The 18,799-nt window shown below is 55.3% G+C and overlaps 1 protein-coding gene across 14 annotated transcripts; it reads left to right on the top strand.

Moving 5' to 3' along the window:
* Nucleotides 1-1,342: 1,342 nt before the first annotated feature.
* On the top strand, nt 1,343-17,532 carry LOC105476280 (roundabout guidance receptor 3). 14 transcript variants are annotated; one of them, XM_071075772.1, is made up of 28 exons: nt 1,367-1,717; nt 4,787-5,113; nt 5,436-5,593; nt 5,991-6,111; nt 6,208-6,346; nt 6,644-6,771; nt 7,058-7,182; nt 8,432-8,603; nt 8,934-9,139; nt 9,358-9,439; nt 9,745-9,910; nt 10,118-10,284; nt 10,826-10,947; nt 11,139-11,364; nt 11,580-11,701; nt 11,975-12,146; nt 12,296-12,481; nt 13,194-13,217; nt 13,300-13,342; nt 13,516-13,691; nt 13,967-14,161; nt 14,328-14,466; nt 14,633-14,704; nt 15,267-15,418; nt 15,541-15,651; nt 15,850-16,023; nt 16,496-16,680; nt 17,305-17,532. In XM_071075772.1, the coding sequence occupies exons 1-28, from the start codon at nt 1,558-1,560 to the stop codon at nt 17,314-17,316; spliced, it is 4,062 nt and encodes a 1,353-aa protein (XP_070931873.1). In that variant the 5' UTR covers nt 1,367-1,557; the 3' UTR covers nt 17,317-17,532. The 14 variants fall into 14 exon arrangements, with proteins under 14 accessions (XP_070931877.1, XP_070931873.1, XP_070931874.1 ...); XM_071075767.1 differs by having other exon boundaries at nt 1,374-1,717; nt 14,633-14,845; XM_071075770.1 differs by having other exon boundaries at nt 1,376-1,717; nt 13,552-13,691; nt 14,633-14,845.
* Nucleotides 17,533-18,799: the final 1,267 nt, after the last annotated feature.

Here is an 18,799-nt window from a genome sequence, read left to right on the forward strand (position 1 = left end):
AGGTGGGGGTCCATCCGGCCCCATCCTCATTCCCACCTCCCCCCTTCCCCCACACTCAGTGCTTCCAGCCTTTCTACGTCCCGCCCAGAGCTGCTAGGGTTGGAAGGCACCTAAACACCCATAGTTGGAGGCTCACAAACAGGGGCCTGGACTGATGAAGGAGGCTTGGAAGAAGCCCCCCACCCCTTGACAACGTCTCGGGTTCCCTTCAACAAGCTCTGCCTGAAATACTTCAATTCTTGATTCTGCTTACTCCCGAGTCTGCGACTGTATAGCACCCATCCCTCTGGGGTCAGAAGCAGTCGCCCCATGAAGTTTGTCTCATCCCGGAGCTGATGGCTGAGCCAGAACTCAGGCACTGACTCTTCAATCAGCAGGGCCTTACCTCAGGTTAGGAATGCCCCGTCCTCTCTCTTTCCTAGACACTCCAAAGCCATCTCCAGTCTACTGGGGGCTCTTCAGGTAGAAAGAACCCCAGAAAAGTCAGAAGCAGACCGCGACTGGAAGTGGGAGGCGAGAGGGGGGTGCATGGTTTTCTTCTCGCCCCCCAGTAAGGACGACTGTTATCAGATTTGAACAGATTTGCACGAATTTTGCATCAATCCCACATGCCTTTACAAAAATAATATTATCTTTGTTTTTATCCTAGAATCCTTGGTTCCATTTCAGTCTCCTCAAAAACGTAAAACAATTTAATAAAAAATGTCAAAGCAGAGTAATGTAAAAGTATTCAAGCACATGACAGTTGCCTGGGTTTGCCTGGCTTTCGGTCTCCTACAGGAACTCCTAGATTAGGGCGTTTGGAGCAGGACTCCCGGGTCAGGGCGCGCCGCACCATCCCCTGGCCTCCAGGCTGCAGAACAGAGGACCAGAGGGCAGAGAGGTGGACCTGTCTTGGAGTTCTCTTCCTGCTCCCAACTCTTGCTGCAAACCACCCCAGTCTCCTGCACTTCCGTCGCCAAATCCCTAGACTTGAGAGGGAATGGAAGTCAGAGCTTTGGCAGCAAGGAGCATTGCTTGCGCTTTGCCTCAGTTTCCATAAGGTTAGGGAAAAGAGAGGACAGACTCCTGTTCTAAAGTTGGGCGGAAGGGCAGAGTTCGACAGAGCCTCATCCTTCATCTTAGGTGCTTTGAGAAAGAAGGGACAATCTCTCGCTGCGTCCAGAACAGAACGCGAGACTTGGAGCGCGGGGCGGGGACTCCAACTCGCGTGCCACGCTACTCTAGTCTCCTGCCCGGATAGTGACTGTAGGGGTAGGGGTGGGAGGGTGGAGGGAGGTGGATTAATCCCTTAATTACGCCGTGATCGGCGTGGCACCTGCTTTCCGCCTGCCCAGCTCCCAGGGGACTCCGGCACTGGGGGGTGGAGAGAAGGACGAGGGAAGGAGGAGGGCATGAGGAGGCACCGACCGTACCCAGGCGAGCCGGCAGGAGAGCGGCACCGTGGCTGCCGCAGCGCGCAGAGGCTGTGGAGGGGCTTACGGCACCCGGCCCGCGGGTCTCAGACCCAGGGGCTGGGCCCCGAGCCCCCCGCCCCGATCCCAGCTGGGTCGAACCATGCTGCGCTACCTGCTGAAAACGCTGCTGCAGATGAACTTGTTCGCGGACTCTCTGGCCGGGGACATCTCCAACTCCAGCGAGCTACTCTTGGGCTTCAACTCCTCGCTGGCGGCGCTCAACCACACCCTGCTGCCTCCCGGCGATCCCTCACTCAACGGTGAGTCCCTGCCTCTTGGGGATATGGGATCCTGGGATGGGGATGAGGTGAGAGGGCGGCGTGGAAGAGAAGGAGAATCACTCCTGTCCCGAGGTCCAGGATTGAGCGGCGCCTCCCAGCGCCTCCCTGGGTCTTGGGGGCTAAGGGATAATTTGGAGCTTGGAGCACCTGAGTGGGGGTACCCGCGGGAGGTCGAGGGCTTGGGAGAAGATATCTACTGAGTCTTTTTACACCTCCTTCCCTTCCCCTACAACGCCCACCCCAGGTGAGAAGACCGTGGCTGGTGACGGGCAGGGAAGTCCGAGCTAAAAAAGGCCCGGTCCCAGCGCAGGGAGGGCAGAGGAGGGGGCACGGTCTCCCGCCAGCCTCGGCCAAGCCGGGTCACTCGGTGACCCACCCAGGCAGCTGGTCTTCGGAATCCCGAAGTTTCCCAAGAACTCACTTAGGACCAGGGGAAGCCAAAATGCTGGATGTGTTTGCTACGGAGGGGACAGGGGCGGCGATCATTTTGAGGAAACTTAGAAGTTTGTCTTTCAGCGGCGGGACTCTCAGCCGGCCCACCCCGGCAGAGCTGTGGCGGGCGGGCGGAGCTGGCTGCGAGGTCGTTACCGCTAATTACGGCGATTAATAAATGACTGGGACAGCGCGCTCTCCCCTAGCGCCGCGGGGAAGCTGCGGGAGCCGGCCGCCGCCAGCATTCGGAGAGGCCGGAGCGCGCCCCCTGCCTGCAGCATCGGCAACCCCGGCTTTCCCGGGCGCTTTCGCCTGTGGTTCCCTCCAGGTGCACGCGGTCCCCATCCCTCTGCCTCGACCCACTCGAGTCTAGTGACGAGCACTGTGCTGGGGACTCGAAGGTGGAGAGAAAGGAGACCGGGGCAATATGTGTGTGTTTATGTGTAGGACACATCAGGTGCTGAGGGAGGAGCCCCAGAGCCTCATTAGCATGGCCATTAGCTATTCATTAGGCTGCAGTCGAAGCATCTCCTGAGACCGGGAAGGGTAGGGGGAAATTCCAGGGAAAGGGCGCCTGCAGCTGCGTCTACAGGAATTAGGGGGAAAGGACCGACCAGAAGGGTGTGTTCCGTATGGAAGGAGTGGGGAGGAAGACGATGGGGGATGAGCCCGATTCTCCAACCTCTTGACCTTCCTAGATTCCCAGGAGGTTAAGCACAGACCCCTTCTCGCTGGCACCCCGCAGAGTCCCGCTTCTGCTCACTTAGCACTTTTACAGAGTGTTTTCACCATACTTGGTCTCATCTAAGCTCGAAAACTTAGTGAGGTATGTAAGGAAGGTGTTGACAGACACATTTTGCCGCTGAGAAAATGCTTTATAGAGTGAATGGTGCCCTAATCGTCACAAAAGCAGCATGAAGCAAAACCTAGCCATAACAGATCAGTCTATTTCCTTTACACCTGAGGGCTATACCAAGGGGAAAAAAGAATATTGGGGTCTGGTAGAATTCGATTCAGGTAGGGACTGTAGGAGCCAAGATAAGGTGCATATGCTGGGAATACAAGCCCTTAAATAATGGCAGAGTAGTAACATTTATCCCCCAATGCCTTACATACATTATGGTCTTAGAGCAACCCTATCACTACTCCCACATCACAAATAAAGAAACTAAGACTCAGAGAAGTTAAATAATTTGCCCAAGTTCTTACAGCTAGGAAGGGTCAAAGTCTGAGATTCCAGCCCTGGTTGGTTCAACACCAACACCTGAGCTCTCAGTCACTCCAGTGTTGCTCACCACGGGGTGTTCCAAAATTGGGAATGGGAGGAGATGGAGGAGAAGAGACGGGTGAAAAGCAGAGATTTCCAATTGGAAGGGAGATGGACAAAATTATTCTCTCAAGTGGGACAGAAATCGATCTTCTTGACTACAGGCAATTAAAATAAACTTCTCAGGGCAGCCCCAGCACTGGTCAGCCTGTCCAGCTTTGTCTACAACAGAACTTCTAAGAGGAGGGGCGGGAAATGAAACCCAAACTCACACGTGGGCTGGAACCGGGAGGTTCCTGCAGATTTTGGAACAGGGTAGGAGGGGAGGGGGCAGGGGGCAGAACAGATGCTTGAAGTGGTCCCTGGTTATTTTACACCAGATTATTCAAGGCTGCAGTGGCACCTACTGGCCGCCACGGGTTACAAATCCACTTTTGTTGGCTGGACTAGAGGCTGAGCCTGCCGGAGTATAACAGGCTCCGGGATCCCAAACCCTGGTGCAGAAGGCGAAACAGGCCAAAGTCTGCAGGCCAAGTGACAGGTGGGATAGAATATGTGGATGAACTGATTCGAGTGAACAGGGAAAGTAGAGGAACATCAATCAGTAGGCTAATCTATTGGAAACTATGCACCTCTCAGGAAAAGGAGACTTACTAATATTTCTACTGCTCTTTGAGTTCAATTCCTGTGATTTCACAGGACCCTTGAAATGAAGCATGATTATCCGGGGTGTCAGTAAGAAGGACTCTGTGCGACTCATAGAATCCAGGTTGACAAGCCCTTCTAGTCCCGGCCCTATCACTCCCGTCTTCCCTTTCATAAGGGATCCCAGGCCAGTCCACATTCCCAATTTCACTGGGCTGGGACCTTGCAGAGGTCACCAATTGTTGGCTCCAGTGCACAGTTTGTGGTCGTTCACTGAGCAAGGACGATCCGTGAACCAGTGCAGGTAGGAGATGGAAACCAGTGGGTAGGAAGTGAGGGAGGGGTCTACTCTTCAAGTGGTGGTTCAGCCACTCCCGCTTAAACTTGGCAGGAGAGGAGATGGAGGTCTCTAAGTGGTCTAGAAAGCCGGCCTAGAAGTTTATGTCCCGATTCCTCTACTAACCAGCCTGTCCGTAGGCATCTTCTTTTGAGACCAGGAATGCGGAACGTCTGCCAATAGGGAGATATTGGATCCTGCAGAGGGAGAGGGTAGGCGGGGAGGGGGTGGGGGTGGGGGCGGGGACTGAGCTCCAGCAGAGAAGCACAGGAGAAGGGACGACCAGAGGATTATCTTTCCCTCTGGAGCCTCAATCTGCCCCCACAATGTCCGGGTCTGAGCCCTCTGCGTCACCCCCTGTCCCCAGGGTCAACGGTAGGACCGGAGGACGCTATGCCCCGCATCGTGGAGCAGCCGCCAGATCTGCTGGTCTCCCGAGGCGAGCCCGCCACGTTGCCCTGTCGCGCTGAGGGCCGACCCCGACCCAACATTGAGTGGTACAAGAACGGGGCGCGTGTGGCCACTGTGCGCGAGGACCCGCGTGCGCACCGCCTGCTGCTGCCCAGCGGCGCCCTCTTTTTCCCGCGCATCGTGCACGGGCGCCGCGCGCGGCCGGACGAAGGTGTCTACACTTGCGTGGCTCGCAACTACCTGGGGGCAGCAGCGAGCAGAAACGCCTCGCTGGAAGTGGCAGGTGAGAGTCAGTTGATCGTCAGCTGGTTGCTTCCACAGCCCAGGGTAGGCGGGAGGGCACTGGGCAATCAGACCCAGAACCAGCCTCAACGACCTCAGCCCATTCAGCATCCTCCTTTGGGACCGCGACCTTTGATCTCTAATAGCCACACCACGGCCAGAGAAGGAGGTGGATCTGACTCCAGGCTGGTATTTTCTCACCTGGGAACGAATTCCAGTCTGCGGTGATCAACCCCCTCTCAAGACACCACTTCCCTTGTGTACTCAGCCAGTTACGTCACTTTACACCCTGCTTATTCTTCCCCGCCCCGCGCCCCATCCAGTCCTCCGTGAGGATTTCCGGCAGTCTCCTGGAAACGTGGTGGTGGCAGTGGGGGAGCCAACAGTACTGGAATGCGCGCCCCCCCGCGGCCACCCGGAGCCTTCCGTGTCCTGGAGGAAGGACGGTGCAAGACTCAAGGAAGAGGAAGGAAGGATCACGGTGAGGGGCGGGATTATGACTGGGGATCCCACCAGGAGAGGGGAAATAGGGTAGGGGCCTGGGACAAAGCTCAAAGGCCCAGGAAGGGCCTTGGAGGTTTCAAGGCTGGAGATTGAGATCAGGGAAGTAGTTCACCAGAGACTAAGAGTCAACAATACAGTGAGGGATAAGGAAGATTGAATTGGTATAAAAAAGGGGGCGGGGCCTGATGCCCCAGGAACTTCCCATGTGATACGTGGGTCAGCTTCCTTGGCCATCTTTATCAGCTTGCTGTGAGGATCAAATAAACTTTATACATATGTATATACACACATATACACCATATATATATATATATATATATATACACACACTGTGATAGCTGAAACGGACCAAAGTTACCATTATTACTCTGCAGATCCGTAGAGGGAAGCTGATGATGTCACATACACTCAAGAGCGATGCAGGCATGTATGTGTGCGTGGCCTCCAACATGGCGGGAGAAAGGGAGAGTGCGGCAGCTGAAGTCGTGGTCCTGGGTAGGCACAGGGAATTTTGAAATTATGGGAACAGGTAGCCTGGAGAGTAAGTAGCCCTACAGACACCCTGACTGTTCATTCACTACCACTCCATAGAGCGTCCCTCATTCCTGCGCAGACCAGTGAATCAGGTGGTCCTGGCTGATGCCCCTGTGAATTTCCTATGTGAGGTGAAGGGAGATCCCCCACCTCGTCTACACTGGCGCAAGGAGGATGGGGAACTGCCCACAGGCAGGTGAGAGGCCCTCTTCTGCCTATAGGAAGACCCAACCTGATCAAGAGATTATTCTGCCCTAGAAAACTGGAAGGCAGGCACATTGTCACTTGAGAGCACAGAGAAGTCTGTTCCCTAGAGCCTGTGGCCCCAGTCCTATCCAGTCCCTACCTCCATTGATTTGTCCATGGGTAACCAGCTTCTGTCCCTGCTGGGTCCTGCCTGTCTTTATGTACCTTGACCCTGGTGTCTGTCCTGGGGGAGAGAGAAGGGGTCTATAGCTGTGGCCAACCCAGCCTGGGGTGGGGAGTGGAGCAGGTATGAGATCCGGAGTGACCACAGCCTTTGGATTGGGCCTGTGAGTGCCGAAGATGAGGGAACCTACACCTGTGTGGCGGAGAACAGTGTGGGCCGCGCTGAAGCATCTGGCTCCCTCAGTGTTCACGGTGAGGGCTGTGCTTGGGACTGCCTGCAGCAGGAATGGTAGGAGGGAAGAAGGAGGATGGTTGGCAGGAGACTGAGGGAGAAAGGGCAGAGCAGGGCATGTGGGTGGGACCCCTGAGACTTCTGCAAGGAGTGGGAGGAGGAGAACGCTAAACAGGCTGGGCAGGAAGAGATGGATATCTGCTCCTATACACTTGAGCTAAGCTGGAGCTTCTCTCTCCTGTTCCTGCAGTCTCCTTTCTTAGTGCCTCTGACTCCCTGTTCCTTTTTCTCATCTTCCCTTCCCAGTCCCACCCCAGTTGGTGACCCAGCCCCAGGACCAGATGGCAGCTCCTGGAGAGAGCGTGGCTTTCCAGTGTGAGACCAAAGGAAATCCCCCACCTGCCATCTTCTGGCAGAAGGAGGGGAGTCAGGTGGGTGGCCATCTCCAAGGAGCTTCCCATCAGCCTTCCTCTGTGGCTCAACCTCCCTCCGCAGCTCAGCCTCCCTCCCTCTACATTCTGCAAACTTCTCTGTGGGACTTCTGTTTTATCTTTGGGAGCCCCCAGAAACCCTTGCAGGTTATTTGAGAGGATTAAATAACATAATGAATATAAAAGGCCTGGAACACATTGGGACACTTTTTAATAAATGATAATAATACACTTAGGTGGTAGAGAACAGTCCTGGATGGTAGTTTCTTAGAGAATCTTTTTGTTTCTGGCAAGGCTATCCTGAGGATGTAACAAACTCGATTTCTCTCTCCTCCTTTAGACGCCTTGAGCTTTGGCTTTGGACATAACACACTGTTCTGGAAACACTATTGAACCAAAGCTGCTCAGGGTAGAAAATTACTTGCTCTTCTATTTATAGTGGCCACAAGGGACTTTCACAAGGGAGAGCTCACAGTCATTCCTTTTGAACCTTGCAAACAAATCTCAAAATCCAGAAGCAGAATGAACATTAACTGAAGTTACAACATAAATAACTCTCTCTAAAGGAAGGGTAGGAATTTTGCTACTGGAAACAGGGTCAGCAAGATAAAATAAGTATGACAAGCTCCACTCTGCTGGAAAACAAGGCAACCTGCTACCTCATTCCAAATCGACAGCCACAATTTTCTAACATCTTTTCTAGCACCTGGGACTGCTGAATTCCAATTAGATTCTCACCCGAATAAAAACGGTGATGGTTAGTAGCGGGTGAAGCAGGTGTTAGTCAGGTCTCGGCATGGCGCCCTTTATCCTGAGGCCCAAACCTGCCTCCCTATCTAATCTAATGGATTATCTTCCATGGATCTATCTAATGAAAATCGTTAAAGCAGGAAGAAGAGGAATGTGTTTACCACAATGTGTTAGAAGACTTTCATATGATTCCTTCATGTGATCTTTCTAACTATCCTCTAAACGTCAAATTTGGGAAACAGGTTAAATAGCTTGTTCAGGGTTTCCCAACTAGTAAGTCACAGAGCTGGGAAGTAGACTCGGAAACTGTTGAATACAATTCCCTGATTTATTTTGTGAATAAATTTAACTACTTTGCCCAAGGTCACATCACTGCTGGAGACAGACAATGAACTAGAATCTTAGGAATTCTCTGAATTTTGAGATTGACAGGAATGGGGACCTCTCCCTGCCCAGTTGCCTGCTCATTCCCTACCCTGGTTCCTTGCTCTGTCTCCAGGTCCTGCTTTTCCCCAGTCAGTCACTTCAGCCAACAGGGCGCTTCTCAGTCTCTCCAAGAGGCCAACTCAACATCACTGCGGTGCAGCGTGGGGATGCTGGGTACTATGTGTGCCAGGCTGTCAGTGTGGCTGGCAGCATCCTGGCCAAGGCCTTGCTGCAGATAAAAGGAGGTACGTGCCCATGGAGATAGGGCTGGACCCATGGCTTGGGAGGAAATAATGGCCTAAAGTGGTGTGTTTCTCTTGGAGTCTATATACTATGTCTGCAAGAGGAAAGGTGTGTTCCTGAGGCATGTCCTTGAAGTTTGGAAACCAGCAGCAGAAGCCACTAATAATGGCTCGTCCTGGGCAGAGACTTAGATGATTATCAAAGCCCCCTCTGATCACCAGAAGTTTCAGAGGGTGGGGGAGGGAGGGTGAAGGAGTGGAGAATGAGGACAAGGGGCTGGCCGCCAGGCCCTAAGCTCCTCCCCTGAGGTGCACACGGTCTTCCTCTCTCAGCCTCTTTGGATGGGCTGCCTCCTGTCATCCTCCAGGGACCAGCCAATCAGACGCTGGTGCTTGGCTCCTCCGTGTGGCTGCCATGCAGAGTGACTGGGAACCCTCAACCCAGTGTCCGATGGAAGAAGGATGGGCAGTGGCTGCAGGGGGATGACCTCCAGTTCAAGCCAATGGCCAACGGTACCCTGTACATTGCCAACGTGCAGGTGAGTGTCATCCCTGGGGCCCTAGTAGCTGAGAATGGCTATCTGCTCCACATTCCTTACACAAGTAAGTACTCACTGGGCCTGTAGCCCCATCTTTACCCCTCTGTTCTCTCAGAGCACCCAGTGTCCAACATCTTCCCATCCTTCTGCTACCCGCCTCCACTCCCTCACTGGATCTTGCTGCACTCTGTTTGCCAGTGCTCTGCCCTCTCTTACAGGAGATGGACATGGGCTTCTACAGCTGTGTGGCCAAGAGTTCCATAGGGGAAGCCACATGGAGTGGCTGGCTTAAGATGCGGGGTGAGTTTTTTCTTTGTTCCCTTATTTTGATAATACCTTCCTCCAAACCTGCTTCAACAGGGAGTCAATACCCCCTCAAACTCTGGGATTAACTTTATGTCACAAATGCCATGGTTACGGTGGTGAGGATGAGGAGGACAGTAGTGGTGCCCATGGGAGGCAGATGTGAGTAGGGGTTCGTATACTATAGCCCACTCTGACCATCACCACTGCTCAGAGCTCCATAGCTCCCCTGGGAAGGAGACAGGTTCCACTAGGGTTATCCTTTTCCTATCCTTCTACTTAAAGATTATCTCCCACTGCAGAAGATTGGGGAGTATCACCAGACCCCCCTACAGAACCCAGTACCCCGCCGGGGCCACCCTCTCAGCCAGTGGTCACTGAGATCACCAAGAACAGCATTACCCTGACCTGGGAGCCCAACCCACAGACTGGGGCTGCAGTCACATCTTATGTGATAGAGGCTTTCAGGTATGGAGACAGTTTTGAACGCAAACCTGGAGAGTTAAAAGGAGGGGATCCTATACCCTTAGGGTCTTTGCTATTGTGAGGCGGGGTTCTCCAATACCCTCTCCCAAGGGGAAGACACAACGGTGGTTCATAGAGAGTGGATGAGATGGAGTAGGCAGGTTGGGAGTTCCTGGCTTAGGCAACCCTGTCATCTCCTTCCTGTTGTAGCCCAGCAGCTGGCAACACGTGGCGTACTGTGGCAGATGGCGTGCAGCTGGAGACACACACAGTCAGTGGTCTGCAGCCCAACACCATCTACGTGTTTCTGGTTCGAGCAGTGGGAACCTGGGGCCTCAGTGATCCCAGCCCTGTCTCTGAGCCTGTCCGTACACAGGGTAAGGTCAGAGTCCCTGGGCTCATGGGCATGAAATGTTACATCGTAGAGCATCCCTCTCCCCCAAAACCATGACACCATGGCAGTTCATAAAGTTCTTTCCTGCTATGCCAGGTCTATACTGGTGGCCTGGCCTGGAATAGGAGATCATATTTGCCTCTCATAGAAGAGACAAGGGAGGAGGAAGGCAGGGAGAGGGGAGGAGGGAAGAAGGAAAAAGAGAGGTATTCATGCATTTTGGCAGCTTCTGACTTCTGAGCCTTTCACCCATAAATAATATAGATTATTAAGACCAGAAGGGACCATGGAGGGGCCATCTTCATCTTAGAGATGAGGAACTGAGGCCTTTAAAGGATGCATGTGTAGTTATGCTAGCTGGACACCGAGGCCCACATCTGGAAGCTATTGCCCTGACCAGTCCCCTCCTGACCATGGGGTGTGCTCTACTAAGTGGAGCAGGGCAGAGGTAGGACACGAGCACACTCTCAGTCGTGTCTCCCTGTCCCTGGTGGCCTCTGCTGAGTGGGTTCTTTGGTCAACAGACAGCAGTCCCTCTAGGCCAGTGGAGGACCCATGGAGAGGCCAGCAGGGACTGGCTGAAGTGGCTGTGCGCCTGCAGGAGCCCATAGTGCTGGGACCCCGGACCCTGCAGGTGTCCTGGATTGTGAGTGTGGTATGGGGAGGAGATTCAGGGTGGGGAAGATTATGAGGCACATGAGGGCCTCCAAGTGTGAGTATGGGAGAGTGGGAGGTGAGTGGCTGGGGAAGGCCACATGAGTGGAGGAGGGGCTGGGCCTGGAGGGCCTGTATGGCCCCAGCCTCCCCCTCTGGTGTGCCTTGTCCTGTCTCCCACAGGTGGATGGCCCAGTCCAGCTGGTGCAAGGTTTCCGGGTGTCTTGGAGGGTAGCAGGCCCTGACAGAGGAAGCTGGACAATGTTGGACCTACAGTCCCCAAGCCAGCAAAGCACTGTGCTAAGAGGACTCCCTCCAGGGACCCAAATCCAGATCAAGGTGCAAGCCCAAGGCCAGGAGGGGCTGGGAGCTGAAAGCCTCTCTGTGACCAGGAGCATTCCTGAGGAGGGTAAGGAGGGCCACTGAACAGATGGATGGACAAGAGGGAAGAAAGGGTGGGGGTGGAGGGGGGATGAAAATTTGCAGGATGAGAGCAGGGTGAGTGGGTGGGGAGGAGGAATGGCTCTCAGTTCCCTAAGATGTAAGAACAGGGAATGTTGGGGTAGGAGGGGCAGCTTGCAATGGCTATTTGTGTCCTTCTCACCATGCTCCACCCTGGCCCAGCCCCCAGTGGCCCCCCCCAGGGAGTGGCGGTGGCCTTGGGGGGTGATGGCAACAGCAGTATCACTGTGACCTGGGAACCTCCACTCCCCTCCCAGCAAAATGGGGTCATCACGGAGTACCAGGTAGAGGGACTGAGAAGGGACTGGATGGGAGGGCCAGGCTGGGAGGGAGAGGGAGGAACTAGTGGCTAGAATTAGGGTGGAGGAAATCTATTATAGGTTTGGCTTTAGGGTCGGGGATGAGTTTAGGGGAGAAGAGAGAGGTTTCCAAGTGTTGTTTCCAGGTTGAATTACATTACATCTGTCTAAGGCTCCTGTACCATTTGAAGCCTTAAGTTTGCCGGTGAGGCTAAGAACCCCATTTCTGACTCTAAATCCGGGACTCGGCCTCCCTAGATCTGGTGCCTGGGCAATGAGAGCCGCTTTCACCTCAATCGGTCTGCAGCAGGCGGGGCACGCTCCGCAATGCTCCGAGGACTGGTGCCCGGTCTCCTCTATCGAACCCTGGTCGCGGCGGCCACCAGCGCAGGCGTGGGCGTGGCCAGTGCCCCGGTGCTGGTGCAGCTGCGTGAGTCCACCGGAGGGCAGTGCTGGGGATCGTGGCGGGGGCGGGGCAAGCCCCCAACTGGGGTAGCTGTGCCTGCCAGGTCGAGAATGACTCTTTCCCAGTTCCAGGGTTTCGCGCCCCTCCTCCCCTCACCTCTCTGACCCCCACAGCGTCCCCGCCGGACCTGGAGCCCGGGCTGGAGGTGGGCGCCGGGCTGGCGGAGCGGCTAGCGAGGGTGCTGCGGAAGCCCGCCTTCCTCGCGGGCAGCGGCGCCGCCTGCGGGGCGCTACTGCTCGGGCTCTGCGCCGCCCTCTACCGGCGCCGGAAACAGCGCAAAGAGCTCAGCCACTACACGGGTGAGCGCCCGGCCCCTGAGCGAACGGAGCCAGGAGGGAGCCAGGCGGGCCATGGGGAGGGGCAGGGGCTTAGCCGCTGGCGAGTGAGGACCGGGTCGGGAGGAAGGGGTCTCACCTGGAGTTCAGCCTCTTGGGTAGGGGTGGGATACGCGGGGCGGCTCGAGTTGCTGCCAGGACTGGGAAGAGTTGCGGGCCAAGACGGGGCGGGACCTGATCTGGGGAGAGGGGTGACTTTTGCCCCTAAGACGCCGCAAGGAGGCCAGGCTTTGCAACCGTCTCCATAAAGAAGGGGCAAGTTCGCGGACGGAAAGCCCACTCCAAGGGCGGGGGGCGGGGCCTGGCTAGAGGGGGTGTGGCCAGGATCCCAGGCAGTAAATTGAGAGGCGGATCTGAATGGAAAGGCGGGGCTCCCTGAAAAGAGGCGACCCGAGTTCTGCTACTCCCTAGTAAGGGACGTCTCTGGAGAGAATCTGAGGTGTCTGAGGTCAGTGGTTTTCAATCTCGGTCGGCTATACATAGGAATCACTTGGGGAGCTTGAGAAAAATACCGATACCTGAGTCCCACCCCCCAGAAATTCTGATGAAATCGATCCAGGGTGCAGCCTGAGTGGTGGAACTGGGACCGGGGCCGAGGCGTGGACAAGTATAGGGGTATTTCTGACCCTTCTCCTCATTTCCCCTCTTCTTTCTCCCACGGGTTCCTGTCTGGAAGCCTCTTTTGCCTACACACCGGCAGGTAAGCCATCTCTGCCCCATTGGGGTTCAGACCCCCCAGGAAGGGCCCTTCTCTCACACATTCTCCCCTTCATTTTCCCCAGTGTCCTTCCCGCACTCAGAGGGCCTCTCTGGAGCCAGTTCCAGGTAATTCTCTTAGCCCATCTCCCCAGGATGACCTCCACCGAGAGGCCACTCTTCTTCCTCCCCGCTGCCGCCCCAGGTGGAGGGAGCATGGCCACTTCCCACCCCAATGCCACCGCCACTGTCCCGCGACTCCCAAATATCGCCACCTCCCTTTCCTTTGCTGGCCTCTTCAGGCGCTCCGTCCCCAACGCTCACCTGCTCTCACTCAGGCCACCCATGGGCCTTGGCCCCGCCCCCTACCCATGGCTGGCAGATTCGTGGCCCCACCCATCTCGAAGCCCCTCAGCCCAGGAACCCAGGGGAAGCTGCTGCCCCAGCAATCCTGACCCGGACGACAGATATTACAATGGTGAGGAGTTCTCATTCCCTCATCTGGCTTCAGCACACTTCTCCCGACTACTGGGGCAAACTGAAGGGCGCCTGGGAGCCCAGTCTCTCTGAGGTTGGTCAGTCCCTGGGGAGGATGTGAGCTGGGGGAGCCTCTCTGACCTACCTCCACCCTGGTTTAGGATGTAAGGCTTGTGTGGAGGACGAAGTTGATCCCGTGGGATCTCCCTTTGCCCTCCATTCTGTTGTCCTCTATTTTTCTGTCTCTGTCCCTCGGGCCTCCCTCCTTCTCTGCAGAAGCAGGAATCTCCCTGTATCTGGCTCAGACGGCCCGGGGCACGGCCGCCCCGGGCGAGGGTCCTGTCTACAGCACCATTGACCCAGCGGGGGAGGAGCTGCAGACCTTCCATGGGGGCTTCCCCCAACATCCCTCAGGGGATGCGGGCCCCTGGAGCCAGTATGCTCCTCCAGAGTGGAGCCAGGGGGACAGTGGTATGACTCCAACTCCTGAAACCCCGTTTAGCCCTGACCAGGGTATTCCCAAAGAGGATCCTCCTCCCTGACCCTCTAGCACCTAGCCTGGCACTTCCTTCTCACTCGTCTCATCTCTGGCTCTTTCCTGCCTGTTGTCCGGGTGTCCCCATCCTATTCTCCTCAGGAGCCAAGGGAGGCAGAGTGAAGCTTCTGGGGAAACCTGTGCAGATGCCCTCTCTCAACTGGCCAGAAGCCCTGCCCCCACCTCCTCCTTCTTGTGAACTGAGCTGCCTAGAGGGGCCCGAGGAGGAGCTGGAGGGCAGGTAGGGATGCTCCCTGCTTCCAGGCCCACACACCTGCGGCCAGACCATGGGCTGCTGGGGGATGCAGAGAGGCCGGCAGAGGAAGGGGAAGGGGCAGCAGGGAGGCCAAAGGGAAAGTATGGAAGCAACTCAGTCCTTTCCTTCTCTTCTGCCTCTTTGACACTAGCTCAGAGCCAGAGGAGTGGTGCCCGCCAATGCCTGAGAGAAGCCACCTGACGGAGCCCAGCTCCAGTGGAGGGTGCCTGGTCACTCCATCCCGAAGGGAAACCCCCTCTCCCACACCCTCCTATGGACAGCAGTCCACAGCCACTCTTACCCCCTCACCTCCTGACCCTCCCCAGCCCCCAACTGACATGCCCCATCTCCACCAGATGCCCAGGTAGGGAGGTATATAGTACCTCACTCATTGCAAGCCCTCTACACTTATCTACTCAATAGATGACTGAGTGGAGGGAGGGAGGGATGGATGGATGGATGGATGGATGGATGGATGGATGGATGGATCTGGGGTACAGAAGTCTCAGGGCTGTGTCAGGGTGGAAGTGTAATTTGGACAGGAATAGGGAGGCTGACAAGATCTCTCATGCCCATTAGACTGGCTCTCGCTGGAGTGGTCAGCAAGCTTCCTGAGACATTTCAAATATGGCTCTCCTCATGCTTCTCTAGCTTGGGAGGACTTATGGGGGGACGGGTTGTGTCTCATTTATCTGTTAGGCTGGGTGTCTACCACAGTGCCAGGCCCATAGTAGGCACTCAGGTTTTGTGGAGGGAACAGATGCTGAGGCCTCCTGTCATTGCAGGAGGGTGCCCCTTGGGCCGAGTTCCCCTCTCAGTGTATCCCAGCCCATGCTGGGCATCCGTGAAGGGAGGCCTGCTGGCCTGGGTGCTGGCTCTGCAGCCTTGCCCCACCTCAGCCCCAGTCCTGCCCCTAGCATAGCCAGCAGTGCCCCAGGTAAGTCTGTACAACCTCCTTTTGTCCCCTGACCCCCTCCAGTGCTTGCTTCCCCTTCACCTTAGGCCCCTTTCCTGATCTTTGCCCTTACCCGTTCCTCTTCCCGTCTCCTAATGCTACAGGCAGAACCTGGCAGGGGAATGGGGAGATGACTCCCCCACTTCAAGGACCCCGTGCTCGATTCCGGAAGAAACCCAAGGCTCTTCCCTACAGGAGGGAGAACAGTCCTGGGGGTGAGGGAGGATGCACCTGGGAGATGGTGACAGAAATGGTGGGGGGACAGGCAGGAAACCAAGGGTGCACTCTGGGGGCTGGAGGAGGGAACAGGTGAACCCCAATCTTGGGCTGTTCGTTGGCAGCCTCCTGGTGCCAGGGAATGCAGGTAAGAGAAAGATAGTGACAGGAGTGGCAGGAGGCTCCACTGAAAACAGCTCCCTCCCCAGACTTGCCCCCACCACCCTTGCCACCGCCAGAGGAAGAGGCGAGCTGGGCCCTAGAGCTGAGGGCAGCAGGCAGCATGTCTTCCCTGGAGCGGGAGCGCAGTGGAGAGAGGAAAGTGGTACAGGCCATGCCCCTGGCAGCCCAGAGGGGTCCCCACCCGGATGGTAAGCAGGGCCAGGGCAGGCAGGAGGGCTGCTGCCACCAGAGACTGTGGGCTTTGGGACTGGGGTCTGATAGTAGACCAGCTCAGCCCTCCCTTTAGTTAGGTCCATGCATTTGATCCACATCAAACTCCCCTGTCTCTCTAGCTCTCTCTGAGCACAATCCCATGAAGTCCCAAGTTGTGTTCATTCCCAGGATGGAAGCCCAGATGAGAGGACTGGGGTCTAGGTGCTCTGTCCCCGCTCCCTACAAGGCTCCCTCTGATTGGGAGCTTCCCCGCAGTGTTCTGAGTACCCGTGATGTCAAGGCCATGTGCCAGGCACTCTGCTGCTCCTCAGCCCCAGGCTGGCTGAGCTCTGTGCCTGCCCTTCCATCTTCTTCCAGAGCTGCGCTTGTGGTCAGGGTGGCAGGGTGGGTGACAGGGAAGTTCTGCTCCCTGCCTGCACCCGGCTGCCTTTCGCTCTTGTGCTGCAGAAGAGGCCTGGCTCCCGTACAGCAGACCAAGCTTCCTTTCCCGGGGCCAGGGCACCAGCACCTGTTCCACGGCTGGCAGCAACTCTTCCAGGGGCTCCAGCAGCTCTAGGGGATCCCGGGGCCCTGGCCGGAGCCGGAGTCGGAGCCGGAGCCAGAGCCAAAGGCCGGGACAGAAACGCCGAGAGGTAGGGGCTATAGATTGCAGAAAAATGAGGGGAGAGGACTAGGGAAGGGTGGACCAAGGGGTGAGGAAAACAGGAAGGTACGCAAGGGCTTGTAGAGGAGTGTCAAAAGGAGGGGATCGAGAGAGTGAGGGGGAGGGAGGAATCCTGTAGAAGTGACAAGGGGACTGAGTGTGGTGGCTCATGCCTGTAATCCTAGCACTTTGGGAGACCGAGGCGGGTGGATCCCTTGAGCTCAGGAGTTCGAGATTAGCCTGGGCAATATGGTGAAATCCCATCTCTACAAAAAAAAAATACAAAATTAGCTGGGCGTGGTGGTGTGCTCCTGTAGTCCCAGCTACTCTGCAGGCTTGAGGTGGGAGGATAGCTTGAGCCTGGGCAGTCAAGGCTGCAGTGAGCCATGATCACACCACTGCTCTCCAGCCTGGGCGACAGAGCGAGACTCTGTCTCAAACAAAACAACACAAAACAAAAGAAATGACAAGGGGTAAGGACAAGATGATACATAATCGAGGAGTCTGGGTCACCATAGGAGAACTGGGTTAGGAGAGAGAAAGCCCGAACCCCTCTTGGACTTGTTTGCCCTGGGCCAGGGTTTTACAAAACAGCATCTCTCTGTCTCCCTAGGAACCAAGATGACCCTTGTTGGGGCATTGAGAATATCAGGAGTGCCACAGGGAAGGGTAGTAGGGATGTCTTTTCCCTCCCAGCAGTGATGAGTGGGGCTAACTGAAGCCCATTGGTTTCCACGATTTCAATTGACTGAGAAGGCAGAGAGCTAGCTCCTCCCTTTCTTTCTCTTTCTACCTGAGACTTGTTTATAAAAAACAAAACAATAAAAAGAGTCTGATCAGAGCCCGGGGCCATGTCTGTCTGGTTCTGTGCAGAAGGCTGGGAAGAAGGCGACTACAGGGTCCTATATATCAGCACACACTGGTAGCTTCTGCTTCCCTTTCCACTCTGTCAAAAGTACTAAGTTAGGCACAATGGCTCACACCTGTAATCCCAGCACTTCAGGAGGCTGAGGCAGGAGGATCACTTGAGCCCAGGAGTTTAAGACCAGCCTGGGCAACCTAGCAAGACCTTGTGTCTACACACACACTAACTAACTAAATACATAAATAAATTAGCCAGGTACGGTTGTGTGCACCTGTCATTCTATCTGCTTGGGAAGCTGAGGCAGTAGTATTGCCTAAACCCAGGTGTTAGAGGTTATAGTGAGCTATGATTGTGCCACTGGACTTCATCCTGGGTGACAGAGTGAGACCCTATCTCAAAAACAAACAAACAAGCAAACAAACAAACAAACAAACACAAAAAAACGAAAAAACACTAGGTGGGGACTGTACTGTCCTGCTTCTTAAAGGAGTAAGAAGCTCACTGTCCCCGAGTTACGACCATAGACTTTCCAAATGCCCAGTAATAAGACACATGTTCTACCTCTGGAAGGTCAAGCCAGGCCCTTCTTTAGTGCCCTCCTCTGGGATCTACTTTCCCACAAGAAAATACACCCCTCACAAAAAACTATCTTGAAAAACTCAAAGAAAGGAGGAGCTTATGGGAGAAACCCCAGGCAAGAAGGAAGAGCATGCTTTTTCAAACCCTCTGACTCCGTCACAGAGGACAAACAGGCACCTCTTGCTGGGCCCAGATGTGATTGGGTTGACAGGCACAGAACTGTTAAGACTTTTTTGTGGTGACTGCCATGGTCCTCGTCACCTCCTGCCCCGCATCCCGTGTACTCACTGGTGACCTGAGGTTTTGTTCCTTCTCACTTGCTCTACCCTTGACTCAGTGACTTCCCTGGACTCTCTGGGCTTGGCGGCTGCCCTCCAGGCCCAGGCCCTGACCTCGTCTGCCCCTTTGACCTATAAGTGTACAAATCTCTCTGTCCCTTTCAGTCTGGCAAACAGGGTTGGAATGTTTTCAAAAGGAATTTTACCAGGAAGCTAAAAAAAAAAAAAAACAAAAAAAACCCCAAAACAACCCCCACCCCCCACCGCCTCACAAAATCCAGAAAACGAAAAGCAAATACAGAGGAACGGATGTGTATGTGGAACACTGATTCTTCCTCCTGAGACCACAAAAATCTGGCCCAGACTGTTCTGATTAATGTGATTCA

This window comes from Macaca nemestrina, chromosome 12 (genome assembly GCF_043159975.1).
Source record: "Macaca nemestrina isolate mMacNem1 chromosome 12, mMacNem.hap1, whole genome shotgun sequence".
In the NCBI taxonomy this organism is placed as follows: domain Eukaryota; kingdom Metazoa; phylum Chordata; class Mammalia; order Primates; family Cercopithecidae; genus Macaca; species Macaca nemestrina.

Excerpts from the sequence above, each read along its gene's own strand:
- LOC105476280 (XM_071075767.1), top strand. The coding sequence starts at position 1,558 with ATGCTGCGCTACCTGCTGAAAACGCTGCTGCAGATGAACTTGTTCGCG. Across the intron at positions 10,948-11,138 it reads CCCTGCAGGTGTCCTGGATT|GTGGATGGCCCAGTCCAGCT; the intron begins GTGAGTGTGGTA and ends TGTCTCCCACAG. Across the intron at positions 13,343-13,515 it reads CTCTCTGGAGCCAGTTCCAG|GCGCTCCGTCCCCAACGCTC; the intron begins GTAATTCTCTTA and ends TGGCCTCTTCAG.